The sequence below is a fragment of the Hyla sarda genome, chromosome 2 (genome assembly GCF_029499605.1).
Source record: "Hyla sarda isolate aHylSar1 chromosome 2, aHylSar1.hap1, whole genome shotgun sequence".
In the NCBI taxonomy this organism is placed as follows: Eukaryota; Metazoa; Chordata; class Amphibia; order Anura; family Hylidae; genus Hyla; species Hyla sarda.
The window spans coordinates 49,982,903-50,007,217 of NC_079190.1; the positions used below are offsets into that span (position 1 = coordinate 49,982,903).

Genomic DNA, 24,315 nt, shown 5'->3' on the forward strand with positions numbered 1-24,315 from the left:
CCTGCAGCAGCGCGGACCCAACCCGGCAACAGATAATTATGCCACCGGGGATGGGGGAGGCAACGGGGCAGCGTCGCCGGCAATGGGTGCCGCTGCCCCTTCTCTCCCCCTGGCTGTCGGCGCCGCTTCTCTCCCCCTGGCTATCGGTGCCGGCAATAGGGCGCCGGCACCGATAGTCAGGGGGACAGAACAAGCAGCGGCGCCGATAGCCAGGGGGAGAGAAGGGCCGGCAGCAGGGCTCTAGACCCCAGGAAAGGCAGGGGGAGAGAAGCGGGCAGCGACGCCGATAAATACGGTAGTTGGGTACCAAAAAAAAAAAAAAAAGGACGCAGTAGGGATATAAAAATGTATTTAACTAAATGTTTATTTTTTGTCACAAAATTTTAATACATTTTTTTATAAAGTGTTTATTTTTTTTATTTTTTATGTAGTACATGTGTCCATGGTGGGAGTAGTAGTACCTGTACTATAGACATATCGCCCTGGTGTCAGTCTGACACCCGATGCGATCGTCCATAATATAGCAGAGATGCGGCTCTATACAGCTCTCGCACCTCTGCTCTGTACTCTGAGTGATGTTCTATTCACATCACTGGCCATTCATATTTTCCGCCCAGAACTGTGATTGGCTGGATGGTTGCAGCCAATCACAGCTCTGAGGAAAATATGAATGAATGGCCGGACAGAGCATAGTGCAGAGCAGGGATGCGAGCGATGTATACAGCCGCTCCGTCTCTGCTATAGACAGGACAATCACAGCGGGTGTCAGTAGTGATACCCGTAGTGATCTGTTCTTACCTGCAGGTACTTCTACTCCCAACATGGAGCACACTCTGCTCCATGCTGGGAGCTGTAGTACCTGCATTAATAGACAGGTCGCAGTGAGTGTAACTTCTGACACATGATGTGATCTGTCTTTTAATGCAGGTACTACAGCTCCCAGCATGGAGCAGAGTGTACTCCATGTTGGGAGTAGTAGTACTTGTAGCTAAGAACAGATCACAGCGGCTATCACTCCTGACACCCACTGTGATGCTCCTGTATAATGTATAGATGCGGCGGACGCTCTTCTATGGTCCCCTGCAGTGACGTATATATACACTTGTTCCTATTTCCCCACAGAGAGTTGCGATTGGCTGGAACCCTCTAGCCAATCACAGCTATATGCAGGAAATATGAATAGGTGTATGTATACGTCAGTGCAGGGGACCAGAGATGAGCGGCCACCCGGATCTATACATTATACAGGAGGATCGCAACCAGCGATCTGTCTATTAGTACAGGTACTACTACTCCCATCATGGAACAGTGTGTTCCATGCTGTGAGTAGTAGTACTACCTAAAAAATGTTGGAAAAAAAGTGAAAAACACGCACACACTACATTTTTATTATTGTCGGCTACATTTTTAGTGCTTTACCCGCCCACATAAATTGATCCCTGTTTAAAAATTAATAAACATTTTGTAATAAAAAAGATAAATTTTGTTAGATACTATTTTTTCCATCACTACTTTATCTTTTTTATTATTATTTTGAATGGTACCCTATGAAATTTTAATAAAAAAGGTATCTCCATCACTTTTTTGGTTGGCTAATGTCCAAAAAAGAATAAAAACCGCCAGCAAAAACGCCAAATTTAAAACCAACATGGCGTTATTCTTGGCGTTTTTGCTCTCCCATAGACTTCTATGGGAGGAAAACGACACGATTTCAGGACAAAAGACACCAAAGTAGGTTTTGTCGGGAGTTTTGAAAATCCAGCCTCTGAGCCCGAAATTGCTGAAAAACACCAAAAGGATTAAAAAAACGCCAAACTGAAAAACGCCAAGTGGATCTTGCATTTTGCAGTTTTCTATTGACTTGCCGCTAACATCTGGATGTGGCGTTTTTTCGCAGAACACGCTGTGCGGGAAAATTGGCACTTTTTATGGCGTTTTTGCAAAAAAAAAAAAAACTTCAGTGGAATTCCAGCCTAATAGATGCCCCTCGGTCAGACCTGCCTTTAGGCACATGCCTACTGTGCCTGTTATGCCTGGATGGACACCCAACCCTGATAATGACCAAAGGTTTTTGTTTTGAGTGAGTTTTCAGACAAAAATATACATTAAAAAAAACAAAAAAAAAAAATAGCAAAACAAGCAACAAAGGCAAATACAATAATAATAATAAAAAAAATTATATATATATTTAACAGGAGGTTGGATTTTGGAGTTTATTTTATCACTGACCCTCCCCCTCCATAAGGCCAGGGTTTTCTTGCATCAAGAAAGGCACCAGTAGCTGAGACACGAGAAGAAAGTGATAGTCAGCTCACCCAGGATGACCAACCGCGACCCGGACAGGTGCGGACCTCATCGGAGACAAGATGTAAGAAAGAAATGGAAGTCCAGCGCGGTATGATCAAAGCAGATAGTGCAGTTTATTATAACAAGCACGCAGTACACGGTGGATGCATGATGATGACGCGTTTCGGCCGGTAGCCACAGGCCGAAACGCGTCACCATCATGCATCCACCGTGTACTGCGCGCTTGTTATAATAAACCGCACAATCTGCTTTGATCATACCACGCTGGACTTCCATTTCTTTCTTACATCTAGTAGCAGAGACTGTCACAGTGATTTAACACTTTCAGTCACTAAATAGTTGCAGAATTGTGTCACGTGGCAGCCGCATGCTGAGAGCTTTAGTGTGTAGAAATGCTTTACAGTCCACACGTCTTCATTTTATAAGAATTTCCCCCGGACAGAGTTGGTCAGATGCCAGGAATAAAGGTATTTTTCCATTGCCCACTGACACAGTTATGCGTTTAATATTTTGTGGTTTTAGAAGTAAAGTAGAGTGAAAACGGAGTCAATGTTATCCATGAGTCACCCGCGTGTATGATGGGCCTTTACTTCTACTAATGTATGGGCATGAATGAGTCACTAGAGTAGAAGAGATTTTGTTATACGCTCCCGGAGTGTCCTGTACAGTATCAAGCATGCCATGTGTGCGTGCAGATCACATTCAGGTCCAAGTGGTATTAAACGTGAATGTAATAGAAGACTAGACACAAGAGAATCTTCTTTAAATGAGGATCCTTCTTTCTATTCTAGTGTAGTCATGGCATGATGAGATATGTAGTTATGCCACCTCCGGATCCATAGATTGAAGACCACTGGCCTATACTAAATTCGGCAATATACAGAATTAATTTCACAAATGTGAAGTAATAAAATTCACATTTTTTTCCTCCCTTTTTTTTGTTCGTTCCTTACAGTCAGTAAGGGTGGAAACAATGTTTAAAGACGTACTCCACTGGCCAGCGTTCGGAATTAAAGGGGTAGTCCAGTGGTGAAAAACTTATCCCCTATCCTAAGGATAGGGGATAAGTTTGAGATCGCGGGGGGTCCGACCGCTGGGGCACCCTGCGATCTCTCTGTACGGGGGCCAGGCTCTCCGGCCAGATAGCGGGTGTCGACCTCCGCACGTCCCCCAACCTGTAAAGAAAAAATGCACAAATAACAGACACTAGTGTGTTGTGGCCAGTTCTCTATTTTTCCAGGAGTGTCGTCATTGGACCTGCAATGACCGGAAGCTGCGTCAGACGCCGGCACCCCGCCATACTAGGCGGTAAGAGCCACAGCTAGCGGCTCCCTGCGCTACATGCAGGTTGGTGCATCGCCCGCTGTCCACTCTACAGAACCGTGAGTAATAATAGGGGAATGTATACATACATCCTCCTCCTTTATCCACAGGGCGAGCACTGAGCGGGATTGTGCCTGTCCCGCTTTTGTCTTTGCAGGTCCAATGACGACACTCCTGGAAAAATAGAGAACTGGCCACAACACACTAGTGTCTGTTATTTGTGCATTTTTTCTTTACAGGTTGGGGGACGAAATCCCCTTATGCCAAAATACATAATTACTACTTATGAAGTGTTGCCATGCTTCTCTCAACAGGTCGTAGCTAATTAATTTACAAATATTGTTTTGCCCTTGAACGGCTATTTATCTATTTGTGGTTTAAAACGTGAATAACCCCCCTGATAACGCCTGGCTATACAGTGAGGCAGAAACGCGTTGGTGGTTAAATCCTGAGCATACGGACCCATAATCTGTCCCTGCTGGGACAATGGGCCGGTGTTGCTGATTGATAAGACTAGTACCTGTGACGATAGGGGTATCACACTACCCGACTGTCTAATGGACTAGCATTTATGCCGCAAATTGTATAATTAGTTTGATCTTTTTTTCTTTTTGGGGTGCACAGGCACATTACAATTTTGGTGATTTTTATGATAATGAACATTAAAGGTTATATTTTAGCACACCCTGAGCACAATTCTATTTAAGTTGTCTCATAAATTGATCTACCTACACTCCCACAGCGGGTTCACACTACGGAATTTACAAATGGAATTTCAAGAGGGAAATTCCGATGCAGCAGAGTCCTGTTGTTGGCAATGGGATTCCGCTGCATTGCACACTGCAGAGTTTTCGAAGTGGATTTTCCACCCGGAAAATCCACTCAAAAAAAATCTGCCAGAAAACTGAACTTGTTCAATGTCCTGACGGATTTCAGTTCTGCAGATATTGCCTTCTATGGGGACGGCAATGTCTGCGCTGACCGCACTCTGAATGTTCAACCGGTTTTTGTCTGGCCGGAAATTCTGAAGTGTGAACCCGGCCTACAGGCCCATCCACACAGTAGAATGTCTCACTTAATTTCCTCTACATCCAACTAGCAAAAGCCATGCAGAATTTCCACATGAAATCCACATGGAACCAAAGCCACATTGATGTCCATGGAAGAATTGACATTTCCTTTCATGGAACAGAAAGTAATCCTCATCAGGTCCTTCCATTGATGTCTATGGGACTTTGATTCCATAAGAATTGCAGGCAGTAATTCCATATGGAAATTCTGCTTGAATCTGCTTCAAATTCTTTGTGTGCCGTGGTTTTTGTATGGAAACGTAGAGGAGATTCAGTGAGGAAACTCTGCCGTATGAATCGGCCCAAAGAAAGTAGACATTAACAACATTTTTCCGCCACAGAAAATCCAGATCCTAAACCACAAATTCGCCAGAACCGGCTCTGAAATGAATTGTCATATATGGAGACTGCGAATTTCCAAGTGGCCCTAGACTAGTCCAGACTGCTCCCACAACAAATGGAACCTGTGCCCAAAATATCCCGGGCGGAGATCTCGTAGTGTGAATGGGTCCTAAGACACCAGGTTCTGAAAACTGGGGAGGGGCAAGGGTTAAAGGGATTATCCACCATAAGGTGATTTTAGTACATACCTGGCAGACATTAATGGACATGCTTAGGAAGGATCCATGCTTGTCTTGGGGCTAAATGGCTATGTTGTGAGATTACCATAATGCTGCTACTTTACTTTTTGTGAAATGGCTATTTCCTGTTTGAGTTCCCTCCCTCCAACATCAGGTCCCATGATTCCTTGTTTGTAAGTGTGAGGTCACTTTTCTCCCTCCCACAGATCAGCCAAACCACTCATTGAAAAACACCTGTGCTGCCTTCCTTGTTGTAGACCAGTGCTTTTTAACCAGGGTGTCTCCAGCTGTTGCAAAACTACAATTCCTTTCAGAATGATTTCCCAATTCCCACCCACCCCCCACCCATTGGGGTCACTCCACCCATTGAAGCAAAGACAGGCTCCCTTTCATCACCTGACTAGTGATGTAATGTCTCGGGCCACAATGCAACCAGGGAAAGCCTGAGACTAAAGTCATTTGGTATATGCTTTTAAAAATAAACATTGGGGCAAAAATGTGCGAGATCACCGTGAAACACAAATACAGACACTATATTACAAACAACACTAACTTTACAGCCCGGTAGCATAGTCAAATTTAAAAAAATCATGGAATCCCCCAGTATTAACTGAAAGACAACTTGACTATACAGGAAACGTAATCATTTCAGAACCATACAAAATGGTCCATGCGAATGAAAAAAAAAAGTGCTGTGCATACGTTTTATTGCCGTAATAAATATGTCAGGGTGAAAGGTTGTCAGCTATTGCTACCATCAGCACTTCTAAATGAAAAGGTGAATTATACAAATTTCACCCAAAAATCCACAAGTAAGCATTCTGTGACACTGCGTCATTGTAACCGTCAGCCCCGGGCGGGATCCTGCTGCAGGTTCACAAGGGCAAGGCCTCTCTATCTTGTTTCGGAATATGCCTCCACATGTACAGAAGCTCCAAGCCAAGCACTCAGACAGTAGCTATGGTTTGAGAAGAGTTATTGGTTCTTTCCCTTAACAGAGAAAAGAGCAAGGAAAGCCAACGTCTGCCCTCAAACAGTGCCAAGCGATGTTTACTATGGCGCTGGCGCCAAATGTGCCACATGCGAAGATACAGCCAGAATTGTAATATGAGGATCCGAGACTAAAATACAATATCTGTAACAGGGCCCCCAAATACCAATTGCTATCTATAATCCTTATAACAGAGAGTAGTCTATGTAATACGCTTGGACAGATTTTCTTCTTCTAGCTCAGTGGTCTCAAACTGTGGCCCTCCAGATGTTGCAAAACTTCAACTCCCAGCATGCCCGGACAGCCGTTGGCTGTCCGGGCACGCTGGGAGTTGAAGTTTTGCAACATCTGGAGGGCCACAGTTTGAGACCACTATTCTAGCTAGTTCTCATTTATTGACAGTATCTTCCTCTGTCAATAACTACAGGAATAGCAAATCCAAGTCAAAGCCCAAAAAAGGAGTTCTGTAGTGAAAAATAACTTATCCCCTATCCAAAGGATAGGGGATAAGTTCTAGATCACGGGGGATCCAAGCGCTGGGACACCCCACGATCTCCTGAACGGGGCCCCGGCAGTTTGCTGGAAGGGGGCATGCCCACCCTGCATGGCGTGCCGGCTGACACGACCCCTCTATGTATCTCATAGAGATACATGGAGGGGCGTGTCGGCCGCGGCTTCCTGCGGGGGTCAGAAAGGCCGCTACCGACAGACTGCCGGGGCCCCGTTCAGGAGATTGCAGGGGGTCGCAGCCCTTGGATCCCCCACAGTCTATAACTCATCCCTAGGGGATAAGTTATTTTTTGCTGCACTACTCCTTTAAAGGGTTACTCAAATTAACTGGTGCCAGAAAGTTAAACAGATTTGTAAATTACTTCTATAAAAAAATTCTTAATCCTTTCAGTACTTAGCTGCTGTATGCTCCACAGGAAGTTGAGTTATTCTTTTCTGCCTGACCACAGTGCTCTCTGCTGACACCTCTGTCCATGTCAGGAACTGTCCGGAGCAGGATAGGTTTGCTATGGGGATTTGCTTCTGCTCTGGACAGTTCGTGACACAGAAAGAGGTGTCAGCAGAGAGCACTGTGGTCAGACTGGAAAGAACTACACAACTTGCTCTATGGCATACAACAGCTGATAAGTACTGGAAGGGTTAAGATTTTTTTATAGAAGTAATTTACAAATCTGTATAACTTTCTGGAGCTAGTTGGTATATATAAAAAAAAATAGTTTTCCACCGTAGTACCCCTTTATAGACAACATGCTTAAAGGGGTTATATAAAAAAATCTTTTTTTCCTGGATATCAACTGGCTCCAGAAAGTTTAACAGATTTGTAAATTACTTCTATTAAAAAATCTTAATTCTTTCAGTACTTATGAGCTTCTGAAGTTAAGGTTGTTCTTTTCTGTCTAAGTAATCTCTGATGACACGTGTCTTGGGAAATGCCCAGTTTAGAAGCAAATCCCCATAGCAAACCTCTTCTAAACTGGGCTGTTCCCGAGACAGGTGTCATCAGAGAGGATTTAGACAGAAAAGAACAACATTAACTTCAGAAGCTCATAAGTACTGAAAGGATTAAGATTTTTTAATAGAAGTAATTTACAAATCTATTTAACTTTCTGGAGCCAGTTGATATAAAAAAGTTTTTTCCTGGAATACCCCTTTAAGGAGTCACTTTCCAGAATCTATATAATGGTATTTGCTACGACTCAACATTATATGGATCAATATAGAGTTATTAGTTGAGAAATCAATAGATGGTCTTTACCATATTGACAGGGATCTGGTCTGGAGAGAACGACACTCACATACATGAAAATCACGAACCTCATGTAAAATGTTATGCCAAGGAAAAAACAGCTGGAACACGGTACGAACATGGTTTACATCATCATGCAAATACCATTTTTCTATTGCCCTTTTCAAGAAACATTTTCTCTGTGTAATATCAAATTCTAAATATAAATCACATAAAATAAGTCATAAATAAAAAAGGAAAAGAACTACAGCGCTCCAGAATTCTTGTGAAAAAAAAAGTGGTGCGGATTATTGCATCATATGACACATATTAGGAATACAGCAACGTTTCAATCCCCTATTAAGCCTAGATAAGGATCCTGAGAGGGGATTGAAACATTGCTGTGTTATTAATGTGCGTCATATGATGTAATAAACCACACCACTTTGTTTCGCAAGAATTCTGGAGTGCTGCGGTCCTTTTCTTTTTCTTACGGCCCTTGGAGGTGCGTGAGCCCTATGGAACTATTTGCATAACTGTGCTGCGGATTTCTACTGCACATAAAATAAGATAGAACACGTTACCCTTTAATGCTCAGATTAGACTGGATACTTCTGAAGTGTGAAAAGTTTTACACGGTACAATTTATTACCAATTCAGGCAAGAGAGGGCTGGTGTTAGCCAGTTACAGGGCTAGAGTCAAATACTGAATCTACTCTGTTTCAGAATTAGGGACCCCAAAGAGAACATTTTTTTTAACTGGTTGTGCATGCAGTGGTCAGAAATTTAAGGGTTACGGCCCACATAGCGCTAACGCAGCATATTTCATGCAGAGCAAAATGTGCTGCGCAGCAGGAAATGCATTGCGTATTCTCCGACCAAAATACACACAGGGCTACCAGTGATAGCCTGTGTGTTCAGTGAGGTTTGGGGGCAGGGCGGGGCTGTGCACCGGTGTGACTGTGACGCGCGGCCACACCCCCAAACTTGGCTGAACACATAGGGCTGCCGCCGTGTAGCCCTGTGTGTATGCTAATCGGAGAATACGCAGCATATTCCCTGCTGCGCCGCACATTTTGCGCAGCGTGAAATATGATGCATTATCGCTATGTGGGACTGTACCCTAAGGGTGCGTTCCCACCCACGCTGCACAAAATTTGCTCACTATACACACGGGGCTTTCCGGCAGCCCTATGCGTGTAGTAAGTTTTGGAGGCGGAGCCGCGCGTCACAGTCACGCCGGCACACGGCTCCGCCTCCAAAACACACTGCACACATAGGGCTGCCACCGGAAAGCCCTGTGTGTATAGTGAGCAAGGAATACGCAGTGTATTTCGCGCTGCTGCCGCAAATTTTGCGCAGCCTAAGTGTGTATTTTTTAGAAATACAATGAAAAGCACAAAATAATTGGCAAATCTACACCACCCCAAGCAAAGCTCTAGAAAAAGGCTTTCTTACAGGTTTTTAGGGGGGAGAATTTATCAAAACCTGTGCAGAGGAAAAGATGCTGAGTTGCCCATAGCAACCAATCAGATCGCTTCTTTCTTTTTTCACAGGCCTTCCTAAAAATGAAAGAAACAACCTGATTGGTTGCTATGGGCAACTGGGCAAGTTTCCATCTGCACAGGATTTGATAAATCTTCCCCTTAAAGGGGTACTCCGGTGCTTAGACATCTTATCCCCTATCCAAAGGATAGGGGATAAGATGCCTGACCACGGGAGTCCCGCTGCTGGGGACCCCCATGATCTTGCACGCGGCACCCCGTTTGTAATTAGTCCCCGGAGCGTGTTCGCTCCGGGTCTGAATACAGGTGATCAAAGGGCGGGCGGCGTGTGACGTCATGCCTCCGCCCCCGTGTGACATCACGCTCCGCCCCTCAATGCAAGCCTACGGGAGGGGGCGTGATAGCTGTCACGCCCCTTCCCATAGGCTTGCATTGAGGGGCGGAGCGTGACGTCACACGGGGGCAGAGGCGTGACGTCACACGCCGCCCGCCCTGTGATCGCCTGTATTCAGACCCGGAGCGAACACGCTCCGGGGACTGATTACAAACGGGGTGCCGCGTGCAAGATCACAGGGGTCCCCAGCGGCTGGACTCCCGCGGTCAGGCATCTTATCCCCTATCCTTTGGATAGGGGATAAGATGTCTAAGCACAGGAGTACCCCTTTAATCTCACAGCCTTCTTTAGTGTACTTAGACAAAATTTACCATACATTGTGGAAACATTTAACAAATTTCTCTAAACTTCGCTGAGAAAGGCAACTACATGCATGGACCAATGATCAATTCCCCCCATAGTATTTGGTCAGATTTTTGGTCAGTAATTTTATCCAAAACCAGGAGTCAAACTGACCCAGAAAAAAACTACAGTTGAAAAATGTTGTTTTGTGTTTTTGACTCACTCCTGGTTTTGGCTAAAAATACTGATCAAATTCTATGTGTGAACCCCGTCTCTACATACAGTAGAACTAACTATTCTAGTCATCAAGTTAGCAAAGAGTAGGGTACTGATAAAGTATTCCATGGTCAGACTTTACAGGGTTTGTTTGTAGCCTGTTACCATAGAGCACTGGTCTTCAACCTGCGGACCTCCAGATGTTGCAAAACTACAACTCCCAGCATGCCCGGACAGCCAACGGCTGTCCGGGCATGCTGGGAGTTGTAGTTTTGCAACATCTGGAGGTCCGCAGGTTGGAGACCACTGCCATAGAGTTTTATGGAGCTGCATGCGAGCTGTAGACACAAAACAACGGAAATGTTTCAAACAAGACGAATTGAAAAAAATTTCTATATTCTATATAAGATGCCTGATCGTGGGGGTGACGTCACAATGCTCCGGCCCCTGTGATCACCAGCAATCAGACCCGGAGCGAACATGCCCCGGGGTATGATTGTAACCGGGGTGCTGCGTGCAAGATCAGCGGCGGGACCCCCGCGATCATGCATCTTATCCCCTATCCTTTGGAAAGGGGATAAGATGTCTTAGCGCCGGAGTACACCTTTAAGGACACTGTCTAGTCCCTGCAGCTATTGCTTGTGTGTCTCCGAAACAAAATACAGAAAGTGTGGACGGGACAAGCAGGGCTCTGTGCAGTCTTCCGGCTTGTCAATAATTCTGCTGTGTTGGGGGAGCGTCACAGAGAATAAGAGCACAGTAAAGCCCGTTTTGAGCTGGAAGGAGTGTGGGAAGAAGTCCCACATGAGATGTAAGTACAAGTAAGGGAACGCCCCTCCTCCTCAGTGAACTGCATGCAATGCGAGTAATATAAACATGGGAATAAGGATGAAAACCAGGATTTACGCACACAGACCGCATGAGCACCAGTTTTTTTTTTTTAGCTTCTGACATGTACGCTGTACCTTTTCATCACATGACTAACGTGATAAGAATGAGAACGGTCATACAGGTAAATAATGAAAAATGACCTCCCTTCCGTCTGAGAGCAGTGTATAGAGTTTCACATTAAAATCCAAGAAAGATTGGAGACAGGAATTCTATATAAAAGGTAATGGAGTATTTGGCCTCAACTTCGCAAAATTCATTTGGCAGCTCCATGAAGAAGGCAGCGTGATTCCTATCTATAGTAATAAAAAGGTTTATTCTGCTGTGAGTCACGCTACATCAACAGCTTCAGTGAAATACGTCGCTCATTGTCCTACCCAAAGCGCAAATTATAAGGAGGAAAAGCACTGTGCAATGATAAACTGGTCACGTGGGGCGTTCAACCCTGGTAAACCACAAAGATTAAAAATAGAAATCTAAAAGGATGACAGTATTTAATCCAGGGGTCTCAAACTCCCTGCCCGCGGGCCATTTGTGGCCCATGGAACGAAATTTTACGGCACGGGCGCCGGGAAGGTGATTTCTTCAGGCATTCAGGCTTGCCTTGGACACTTCCCCTTCCTGAGCAGCGGATGTCAGAATGAGTGAGCAGCAGAATGGCCGGATTTGTGAGCCAAATACAGAAGCAAGTCACATAAAAAAAGACATCTGCATGACCTGCATAATTTTTTTTGTTCTGTAATATGAAAGGTGCGCTTAAACTCAAGTCAAATTATAGTTTTAAGCAACATGAACTACATAGAGCTGCCGGTTAATTCATATTAAAGGGAAAGTCCAGTGGTGAAAAACTTATCCCCTATCCTAAGGATAGGGGATAAGTTTGAGATTGCGGGGGGTCCGACCGCTGGGGCCCCCTGCGATCTCTCTGTACGGGGGCCAGGCTCTCCGGCCAGATAGCGGGTGTCGACCTCCGCACGAAGCGGCGGCCGACACGCCCCCTCAATACATCTCTATGGCAGAGCCGGAGATTACCGAAGGCAGCGCTCCGGCTCTGCCATAGAGTTGTATTGAGGGGGCGTGTAGGCCGCCGCTTCGTGCAAAGGTCGACACGCCCCCTTCCCGCGGACTGTCGGGGCTCCGTACAGGAGATCGCAGGGGGCCCCAGCGGTCGGACCCCCCGCGATCTGAAACTTATCCCCTATCCTTAGGATAGGGGATAAGTTGTTCACCACTGGGTCACCACTGGACTACTCCTTTAAGGGTGCGTTCACACGTGCGTATTTTTGCTGCAGATCTGCTGTAGATTTGCTGCTGCAGATTTTGTTGCCCATTGACTTTAATGGGTAGATAAATCGGCTCTGCAGCAGAAAACACGCACGTGTGAACGCACCCTAATAGTAGAAGAAATATGATTAGGATCTATATGTTATAGATCAGTATTTTCCAACCGTTGTGCCATCAGCAATTGCAACTCTACAACTCTTAGCATGACCGCACAGCCAAAGGCTGGGAGTTGTAGATTTGCAACAGCTGGAGGCGCACGGATTAGGAAACACTGTCCTAGATTAATATAGTGCATATAAGGCTGAGCGGAGCAGGGCAAGTCCTTCTCTGCAGATGGCATAGAAAAAATAGCAAGGAAGATGCAAATCTGCAGATACCACAGTCTACATGACTGCGGACTAGAAATAGTGACTCAGCACCTATGTTTATATTCAGGTCATGTACTCTGTAAAGAATAGGCAAACAGACAACATAACATTTAGGTAAAACACAGTGAAACCCATAGTTCGTGGGATAAAGGTTGTTTTCTAAAATTAAAGGGGTATTCCAGGATTTTTTTTATGTGACTATGCTACAGGGGCTGTAAAGTTAGTGTAGTTCATAATATAGTGTCTGTACCTGTGTGTGACGGTTTTCTCACAATTCTTCTGTGATTTTCACCCCAATATTTATTTTTAACAGCATACAAAATGCAGCAGATCTGTCTCAGATTTTTCCCAGCTTGCAATGCGACCGAGACCTGACATCACTAGTCAGCTGATGACAGGGAGCCTGTCTGCTTCAATGGGTGGAGCGATCGCTTGGTGGGAGAGAGATCAATCTGCAACTAATGCAACAGCTGTAGGCACCCTGATTGAAAAACACAGGTCTTTTGAATGGATGCAGCTCATTTATGTTTCAATGGGTGGGGTGGCTGATGTGTGGGAGGGAGGAAAATGGAATTGTGGGATTTGTAGTCAAAGAAAGAAAAGTCAAACAGGAAATACAAGTTCATAAACAGCTAGCCACAGTGTTATGGTAATCTCACAACATAGCCATTTAGCCCCAAGATAAGTGCAGATCCTTCCTAAGCATGTCCATTACTGTCTGCCAGGTATGTACTAAAATCACCTTATGGTGGAGAACCCCTTTAAAGAGCTAATCCCATCTGAGGAAGACATAACAAGCTGAATTGTGGGGTCTGGCCACTGGGACCCACATCAATTTCAAAAACAGAAACAAAATTGCCCCCCTCCCCCCCCAAATGAGTGACGCAGCACTTTATTCATTGTCTGTGGTGCCACTGAACATTGCCAAGTTCAGCGGCTACATAGAGAATCAATGGAGCACTGGCCATGCACATGCGGTGGGAATTATTTATTCTAAGGGGCAATATTGTCTTCATTCTAAGGAACAGTGGGGGTAGCTTGATTTTCCAATAAATAGAAGTAAGGGGACGGTGACACAGCCAATCTTCTTCGTATCTTCTTTTATTATCAACGATACTTACATAATTACAGGGGGGGGGGGGGGAGACAGACAGGGGGTACAGAAGAGACGAGGCTACAGCAGCCGTTTTGCACCATTTGTGCTTCATCGGGCCTCTCATTCAATACTGATCATAGGTAAAACTATATAGGGGCGTGCATCAATATATTAAATATGTACACATCGATTACAGCTGATGCTGCATTCTAATAGGATGGTGTGTTGCCGTGATCTTATGGCCACTCAGCATCACATAAGGACGCAGCATCAGTTACTCTGGTAGACCTGAGGAAGGTACACAATAGTGCCGAAACGCGTTGTCTGGCTGTTTACTCAATAAAGTCATTTTCGTCCTGTGCATTGCCTATAGTCGTGTTTATGCCAGTATTTAGCAGTGCCTAAGACCAATTTTGTCCTAATATTAATTTTCTTAACGACATGGATATTTGCGCAACAGACCTGATGCTTTTTGGTCATTAGACCTTCATCATAGACCCTTTCTGATTAGGTCTAATGACCCAAACACCCCAGGCCTGTCGCGCACATTTCCTTGTCGCATAAACTATGTTTTAAGGAAAATGGTTTCACCTGGATCTGGTTTGCTGAATTCCCTGTTGCTGCTATATTGATTTACTTTGTCTATATGCTCTATGAAGTCATCATAGAGAATGGTCTATGTATTAATCTAAAATAAAGCTAAATTATTTCAAACGGGGACGTTGCACTATAACTCGTCACAGAATCTCCCCTGACCAAGGGCTATCTCCCCTTAAAAATTGGATAAACCAACTTCAATGATCTGCAGTTTTTGATCTACCGTATTTTTCGCCGTATAAGACGCACTTTTTCTTCCCTAAAACTGGGGGGGGGGGGGGGGGGGTTGGTGCGTCTTATACATCGAATACACCCCTATCGCGGTGGTCCCTGCGGCCATCAATGGCTGGGACACGCGGCTAATACAGGACATCACCGATCGCGGTGATGCCCTGTATTAACCCTTCAGATGCGGCGATCAAAGCTGACCGCCGCGTCTGAAGGAAAAGTGACACTAACCTGGCTGCTCAGTTGGGCTGGTCGGGACCACAGCGGAGAAATCGCGGCGTCCCGAACAGCTTACAGGACACCGGGAGGGACCTTACCAGCCTCCTCGGTGTCTGCTCAGTGCCGGGATCCCCTGCATGGCCGGCGCTCTCCTTCGACGTCATCACGTCGTTGCGCACGCCGTCCCGTCATCCAATAGGAGTGGCATGCGGAGCGACGTGATGACGGCGACGGAGAGCGTGGATCCCAGGGAATAAGACGTCCGGAGCGTCGGGGACACCACGGGGACGCGGCAACATCGATGGAGCGACATCCAGGTCAGTGGTGACGGGTCCGGAGCGGTGGGGACACGTGAGTATTACCTCCTATACCAGTGGTCTTCAACCTGCGGACCTCCAGATGTTGCAAAACTACAACTCCCAGCATGCCCGGACAGCCGTTGGCTGTCCGGGCATGCTGGGAGTTGTAGTTTTGCAACATCTGGAGGTCCGCAGGTTGAAGATCACTGTTGGGTTCAGAATCTTCTTTTTCTAGATTTTGCACCTGGGTGCGTCTTATATGCCGGTGCGTCCTATAGGGCGAAAAATACGGTACATAATTTCTAGACAGACTAAAAGTTACAATATTAAATTGTTAAACAAAACAATAATGTAAAAAAAGAAAGAAAAAAGACTTACTGTTCATCCATGGCTTCCGTCATATTTATCTTGTGACTCTGGAAGCACAAGTAGAAAACATGGACTCTTCTTCGAGTCTTCTGAGCTCTGTAAATTTTCTTGACTTGGCCAAGTCTGTGCGCTACCTAACAGCAGACATTTTGACTTGAATTACTCTATTACTCCTCTTATTCCGGGGGACTTGTATGGCTCTCAGATTGGAACCTTCATTAACGTTACACTATGAGCAAATAACTCATCTGAGACTTTCGGATTCCCAAAACGGACACGTTCATCTACTCGCAACACAGGATCTCTTCTGGGTGTTGACTATCTTCTTGTCTTTCAGCACATGGAGCCAATTCACAGAGGGGATTTCCTCTCCTCCACTTTTATTGGTAGCCTGCGGTGATCAAAAATGTGGCACCGTACCTGGGAAAAAGTGATGAACGGAAGGTCAATTAATACAAAGGAGGACAATGTTGTAGGATGTATGCAATGGTGACCATACACAAGCAATAGATGTCGGCCCAAACATTCATTCTGCCGGTAGGGATCTCTCCTGATCTTCAGATACAGATCAATGTTCGGCACAGCCAAACATTCACATAGCCTCTATGTAGAGGGGTGGGATGAGTCACGGCCAGGCAGCTCTGGCAGCAGCTTATCTCTATAAGGACAATAGGGTCGGGAAGTATAAATGTAACATGCCCAATCCTTCTCTCCCTCAACATCACCTGTTTGGAAAGAGTCAGGAGGCCACCACCGCACTTCCCTCCAGCGCGCACCGGAGGAAAACTGATTGCAGAACTGAAGCCATTGATTTGAATGGGACAGTTCACATTTATCCCGTAGTCTCGAAACACCGGATGATGAAACATATCATATGGGTGCCGGACAGGGGAACGCATCTTGCTGCATTCCCCTGTCCTGCATGCACAATACATAACACTGGATCCTAAACAACTGATGCCAACTGATACACTTGAGTGGTGGCATCAGTTACAGCAGGTTTTGGCTGAGCTGCACTCCAGACATATGTAAATCCAGCCTTAGACCATTGCTTCCAAACCAAATGTGCCTCCAGCTGTCGCAAAGCTACAACTCCTAGCTGGAGTCAGCTGTGCAGACCTGTGCTGTTCTCTTTTGATGGCAGTGTAGGCCATGTGTTTGGTGGCCATGGTAGAAATTTAGCAGTTCACAGTGCAGCAGAATCCCATTGAAGACAACAGGAGTCTGACATTCTTCATTTCTCCTTCTGTGGGAAAGGTATGGTTGGCCTTAGCTTCCCTCAATGATCACAGCTGATGGCTCAGGGTTTAAAAAGCCAGACCCACGACAATCATTTAAAGGAGTATTGTGGCATAGGACAATTTATTCCTTGTGCACGAGGACGGCTGGGCGCCAGGCAGGAGATTGCAGGGGTCCCAGTGATCGGACCCCCTGCGATGAGATACTTATCCCCTATGCTTTGGACAGGGGATAACTTGCCCTATGTCATAGTACTCCTTTAACTGCTAGAGTGACTTCAATATAATAAGGGTTGTCCTTATGTCTTTAAAAGGTATACCAAAAAAATATCTATCAAGAAGCTTAAAGGGTTACTCCGCCCCTAGCATCTTATCCCCTATCCAAAGGATAGGGGATAAGATGTCAGATCGCCGGGGTCCTGCTGCTGGGGACCCCCGGGATCTCCGCTGTGGCACCGCGCTATCATTACTGCACAGAGCAAACTCACACTGTGCGTAATGACGGGCGGCACAGGGACTGGAGCATCGTTATGTCGCGGCTCCGCCCCCTCGTGACATCACAGCCCGCCCCCTCAATACAAGTCTATGGGATGGGGTGTGGAGGCCATCACGCCCCCTACCATAGACTTGCATTAAGGGGGTGGGCAGTGATGTCACAAGGGGCGGGGCCGTGACGTCACGATGCTCCGGCCCCTGTATTGCTGGTCATTACGCACAAAGCGAGCGTGCTCTGTGCAGTATTGATAGCGGTGTGCCGCAGCGGAGATCCCGGGGGTCCCCAGCAGCAGGACCCCAGCTATCTTTGGATAGGGGATAAGATGTCTAGGGGCCGAGTACCCCTTTAAACTGCTCTATGATTTATACTGCAGCTTTGCTTGTTCAGTCTCATGAGGAAGTTGTTGCAATACAATGCCCATTTATATTACAAGACAGAGGGGGGAGATTTATCAAAACCTGTACAGAGGAAGAGTGATGCAGTTGCCCATAGCAACCAATCAGATTGCTTGGGCAACTGGGCAACTTTTCCTCTACACATGTTTTGATAAATCTACCCCCAAATTATTTTGAACTATAATTCACCATTCATAATGAAAAGATATAGGGAGAGATTTATCAAAACCTGTGCACTGGAAAAGTTGAACAGTTGCCAATAGCAACCAATCAGATCGCTTCTTTCATTCATCCCGTGAGCGGAGAGTCAGCGAGATTTACTCCCTTAAAAATACTTTTTAAAAAGGCCTCATTTTTACTCTTTGTTTTAAAGGCCTCTTTTTTACTTAGCCATGTATGGAAATCTAAACAATCTGCTTTATTCCCCCAAGTTCATCTGGAATAGGGATTTGGCAGGAGGCGTGCAGTAATAGGTAAGGAATGTCAGCGTACAGCGCACATCATACACAAGTGACTGATATACAATATTTGGAGCAGATGCAAATAGCTGAACCTTCATTCCATAGGATTTCTTCCCTACAGATGATGGACAAAACTACATATGGTTCAGCCCCACCATCAGCTCATCTTTCCTCTAGATATACTTAGGCTGCTCCAAGGTCACACCAAGTCATGTCACTGTCTAAACTAGTAACATACATGGATATAAGGAATCCTGACAGCAAATAATACAGCGGCCACTCATTCTGGTGCTTCACTTAAGGCTGGGTTCACATTACGTTTCCCCCCATACGGGAGCGCATACGGCAGGGGGGAGCTAAAACCTTGCGCTCCCGTATGCCTTTCTATGCGCTCCCGCATGTAATTCATTTCAATGAGCCGACCGCAGTGAAACGTTCGGTCCAGTCGGCTCATTTTTGCGCCGTATGCGCTTTTACAACCGGACCTAAAACTGTGGTTGACCACAGTTTTAGGTGCGGGGGAAAAGCGCATACGGCGCAAAAATGAGCCGAACGGACCGAACGTTTCACTGCAGTTGGCTCATTGAAATTAATTACATGCGGGAGCGCGAGGTTTTAGCTTTCCCCTGCCATATGCGCTCCCATATGGGGGAAAACGTAGCGGGAACCCAGCCTTATGTTCAATGAAGACATTTTGCCATATTAATTTTCAGGGTGCTGTACACCTATGCCTGTCTCTCCCAAGGTCTACAGCAGTGTTTCCCAAGCCCAGCCCACAAGTACCCCAACAGGTCATGTTTTTAGGATACTCTTAGTCTTTCACAAGTGATATAATAATGGTCAGTGCATCAAGCATTACCACATGTGTTCTCTGTATGGGATGTCCTTAAAGGGGTACTCCGCTGCTCAGCGTTTGGAAAAAATTGTTCCAAACGCTGGAGCCGGCGTCGGGAGCTTGTGATGTCATAGCCCCGCCCCTCATGACATCACACCCCGCCCTCTCAATGCAAGTCTATGGGAGGGGTGGGGCGTGATGTCATGAGGGGGCGAGGCTATGATGTCACGAGCTCCCGGCGCTGGCTCCAAACGCTGAGCAGTGGAGTGCCCCTTTAATTCATGACCTGCTGGGAGCACTTGAGGGCTGTATACAGGACAAGGGGGGGGGCACTATGATTCGCATGCCTTTGCAGAGTAAAAAACTGAGTAGAAAGTAGAAAACCCCACTTTAGTGAATGTGTAGGCCGCAGTCTATTGGCCCCCATCCCTTGCAGGACCTTCTGGCTCAAAGGATTGGAAAATGGGTTGATGCCCATTTCCTTTATATAGGCATCAGAATCAAAAACGTTTTATATGTTGTATATCTCAGGACAACATTAACCTTTTTAATATACTTCATAAAAAAAAATTTATCTCCTTTTTATAGAAATCATGGCTTATAAAAAAAATAAAAAATAAAAAAAAGACCACTAGGGGTCCCCATACCAATCAGAACATAATCCTGTCCAGCTGCAGCATCATCTTTGTCTCAGCTGAAATCCAGGCTGGGACAAATTCCAGTGAGGATGGGACTAGCACTCCTCTGTGCTCACTCCTGTCCTGTCTCTCAGACTCCTGTCTGAAAACTGGGAGGAGGGTTTACAGAGCAGCCTGCAGTGGTTGGATGAAAAATCCCAGCACAGCAGACTCAGGGAGGAAATGAATGCATGGTGAGTAAGAGAGGGCTCAGTGCTGGCCTCGGACATCTTCCCTTCCTGAGCAGTGGATGCCAGAATGAGTGAGCAGCAGTACAGAGGGATTTGTGAGCCAAATACTGAAGCAAGACACATAAAAAGGACATGTAAAGAATCTGCATGACCTAGTGAGTAACATACAGTGATCCCTCAACATACGATGGTAATTTGTATTAAATGAACCATCGTTACTTGAATCCATCGTATGTTGAGGGATCCTTGCAATAGTATAATAGAACGTTATACTCACGTGTCCCTGCCACTTTGGACCATCACCGCTGCCCTGGATCGTCGCTCTCCATCACCGCCATCACATCGCTGCGCACGCCGCTCCTATTGGATGAGGGGACGGCGTGCGCAACGACGTGATAACGACAAAGGAGAGCGACGGCTATGCAGTGGAGCCTGAAGGGGACAGGTGAGTGACACTCACCGGAGCACACGGGACACATTAAACGGCTATCCGGTGGCAGCTGAAGCAGTCAGCGCTGCCGGATAGCCGTTTATGCGATGGCCCCCACATACAAAAGCATCGTATGTTGAGGCTGCCTTCAACATGCAATGGCCTCTGAGAGGCCATCGTATGTTGAAATTATCGTATGTCGGGGCCATTGTAGGTCGGGGGATCACTGTATATGACATGTACGCTTTAAGTACATTTATGTGACAGGTTTCTATGAAAGTGTGACCTGAACCACCACATGGTGGTTTAGGGTAAAAATAAAAGCTATGCCAGCAATGTAATGATTCAATTGTTCGCGTCACTTTTATCTGAAACAGCTTTTTTTTTTTTTTAGGGCCGATACCGATAATCTGTGACCTTTCAGGCCAATAGCCAATAACTTATACCGATATTCTGGTATAAGTTATCGGCTATTTACCCCCACCATCACCCCCCCCCCCCCCACCCGGCCCCACAGAAGCCGCTGCAGATCAATGATTTAAAGCGGGTGCTTTAAATCAAAGAACTGCAGTGGCTTTTGTGGGGGCCAGAGACCACCACTGCCGCCCCCGCTACTCTCCCCCCTGCCTGTCCTGGGGTCTTCCCTAGTCCAACCACCACCGCCGCTGCCCTATTGCCTCCCCATCCCCGGTTTTATAATGACCTGCTCCCGTGGTCCGCGCTACTTCTGGGTCCGGCGGCATCCTGAGCTGTCACTGTGCGCACTGTGACGTTGTGTTGAGGACGTCACTCGTCATTGCGCTGCGCAGAGCAGTGCGCAGGACATCGCAGGAGCCAGAAGTAGTGTGGACCCCGGGAACAGGCAAATGTAAAACCGGGGATGGGGGAGGCAATGGGGCAGCGGTGGCGGTGGTGGTCTCTGGCCGGGGACGCGGCGGGGCATTATCGGCATATCGGCAAGGTAATTGCCGATACTGATAATGTCCAAATCGTGAATATCGGAAAAGCCGATAATCGGTCGATCTCTACCACTTATCACAGTCACTGGAACACTGCTTTCCCCACCACCATAAAGCAGTGTTTTCCAACCAGGGTGCTTCCAGCTGTTGCTAAAGTGCAACTCCCAGCATGGAGTTTGTAGTTTGCAGCAGCTGGAGGCACCCTGGTTGGGAAACACTGCAATAAAGGATACTTCTGACTATATCTATGTAATCTTATGTGAAAACTGAAGTAAATAACAAATTCCATTTATAGGTAGGTACTGAAAAAATGTAGATGCAGATGTTTTCTATGCAGGTTTACAGACAGACCCCAGGTTTAGAACCAGTCTCTCTCTCTGCAGCCAAAGGTTATAACCTCTATAAATGCTTTGATTGAGTACTCACAGTATACACTCCCATTGTCGCAGCATCAAGCTGTCATAGAATGTATCTGCACCGGTAGACAATGAAACATATGTCCTAATGATTTTAGCACAAACCCCTTACCCCCCACCCCCACTCATTCATGCTAATATTAGACATCAGTCACTCCTATAAACAATGGCATCACAAGAATCTACATCATCCAAGCCAGAAGTAAAAGCGCGGTCTGTATTAATAGATCAGCGCCAACGGCAGCAAAACTATGTGGATCTAGGTCTGACACTTATAAAACAAGCATCTATTACAACCGCCTCAATAGACGTATGACAAGCACTGAAACAGTCAATGGTTAGCGCGTAAACTTCTGACCGGATAAGCAGCGTTAATGTCTTTACTATGATGAGTATCAGATTAATCGCAGCAAATCCTTATTCATAGCTCAGTAGAGGGTGAAGAGCGAGACAGCAAGAGTTGTACTGTGCTGCCGCATTGGGAAGTGATGTAAGGCTATGAGTCAGGGATGGACTGCAGTTCTGCATGTCCGGTTCGTGTAGAGCAGTGGTCTTCAACCTGCGGACCTCCAGATGTTGCAAAACTACAACTCCCAGCATGCCCGGACAGCCAACGGCTGTCCGGGCATGCTGGGAGTTGTAGTTTTGCAACATCTGGAGGTCCGCAGGTTGAAGACCACTGGTGTAGAGTGTAAGTCCTGGCATCATGGTATCATGAGAAAGGAAGGGTTTCCAGCTCCCCGGAAAAATATAGAAAAAAATCATTAAAAGTCCAAAATGTATTTAGTCCATATTAAAAACCAACGAAAAAAAAACACCCAGTGAGGATAAAAAAAATATATATATACGCCAACGCATTTAGGACTAATATGTCCTTAGTCATGGCTACAGCCATGACTAAGGACATATTAGTCCGAAACTCGTCGGCGTGTTTTTTTTTTTTTGTTGGTTTTTAATATGGACTAAATACATTTTGGACTTTTAATAATTTCTTTCTATATTTTTCCAGGGAGTTGGAAACCCTTCCTTTCTCGTTTTATGCTACCGGGGATAATGGCTCGGCTTCCTCCTGGCTTCCGGATACAAGTGACGAATGCTTAGAGACTGATTCATTCCAAGCGGTGAGCTGGCTATAATTTTCCTTTCCTATATCAGGGTAGTGTGTAATCCCAGGACAGTATAAGCAGCAAGCCCTGGACCGCAGTCCATAATGCTCCATTGTGTAGACATCATACACTGGATGAAGTACATCTAGCTTTATAAGCACAGTATAAACTGAAAACCCTGGATAAAGGTCCTTCAAGCTCTGTCAAAGAAGTACAGTATGCAAGTCGTGGAGTACATGCAAGACCTGAAATAAAGTCCATAATGCTCCAAATGAGATCTTATAGACAATGAAGAATGGATCAGGGTACAATAAGCTGTTATAGACTGAAAGCTCTTGACCTGAATTCATCAAGGTCTTATGGGACAGTATAGCCTGCAATGGTATAAAGTTCTAAGTCCTGATCTATTATTCTGTTCCAGACTAACAACCCTGGATTCTGATCCAGCGTGTCCTGATGAGACAACATAGACTGTAAGTCCTTGATTATAGTTCACCATGTCCTGTTTATATAATATAGACCATGAGCTCTGGATCCTGGTCCATCATGTCCTGTTTATATAATATAGACCATGAGCTCTGGATCCTGGTCCATCATGTCCTGTTTATATAATATAGACCATGAGCTCTGGATCCAGGTCCATCATGTCCTGTTGAAACAAGAAAGACTGAGAACTGGATCCTAGTCCATCATGTCCTGTTGAAACAATTTAGACTGTGAGTCCTGGGCCCTGGTCCATTATGTCCTGTTGGGGCAAGATACACTGAGTTCTGATTCCTGGTCCAGCATGTTCTAGATCCTAATGAATTGGATTCTGCAAAGACATTATAGGTTGGAAACTTTTGATCTAAAGGGGTACTCTGGTAGGCAAACTTTTTTTTTTTGGTACCAGAAAGTTAAACAGATTTGTAAATTACTTCTATTAAATAATCTTTACCCTTCCAGTACTTTTTAGCAGCTGAATACTACAGTGGAAATTCTTTTATTTTTGAATTTCTTTTTTGTCTTGTACACAGTGCTCTCTGCTGACACCTGATGCCTGTATCAGGAACTGGCCAGAGCAGGAGAAAATCCCCATAGCAAACCTATCCTGCTCTGGACAGTTCCTGACAGTGACAGAGGTGTCAGCAGAGAGCACTGTGGTCAGACAGAAAAAAAATCCAAAAAGAAAAGAATTTCCTCTGTAGAATACAGCTGCTAAAAAGTACTGGAAGGGTAAAGATTTTTTAATAGAAGTAATTTACAAATCTGTTTAACTTTCCAGTTGATTTAAAAAAAAAAAAATGTTTTCCACCAGAGTACCCCTTTAAGTTCCTGAAGTCCAGCGTGTTCTGGTGGGATAGGATAGTCTGTAAGCCC

General features: G+C 45.6%; 1 protein-coding gene and 1 long non-coding RNA gene across 4 annotated transcripts in view; one reads left to right on the top strand and one right to left on the bottom strand.

Moving 5' to 3' along the window:
- The window catches only part of SACS (sacsin molecular chaperone), a 90,892-nt gene that overhangs the window by 62,248 nt on the left and 4,329 nt on the right, over positions 1 to 24,315 (bottom strand). For all 3 annotated transcript variants that reach the window (XM_056561760.1, XM_056561761.1, XM_056561759.1), the window contains exon 2: positions 15,762 to 16,172. In XM_056561760.1, the coding sequence (XP_056417735.1) occupies positions 15,762 to 15,784 (23 nt within the window). In that variant the 5' untranslated portion in view covers positions 15,785 to 16,172. The remainder of the gene's footprint in view (positions 1 to 15,761; positions 16,173 to 24,315) is intronic.
- The window catches only part of LOC130358466 (uncharacterized), a 35,225-nt gene continuing 29,251 nt past the window's right edge, over positions 18,342 to 24,315 (top strand). The window contains exons 1-2 of the long non-coding RNA XR_008889531.1: positions 18,342 to 18,354; positions 23,378 to 23,429. This is a non-coding gene — a long non-coding RNA (uncharacterized LOC130358466). The remainder of the gene's footprint in view (positions 18,355 to 23,377; positions 23,430 to 24,315) is intronic.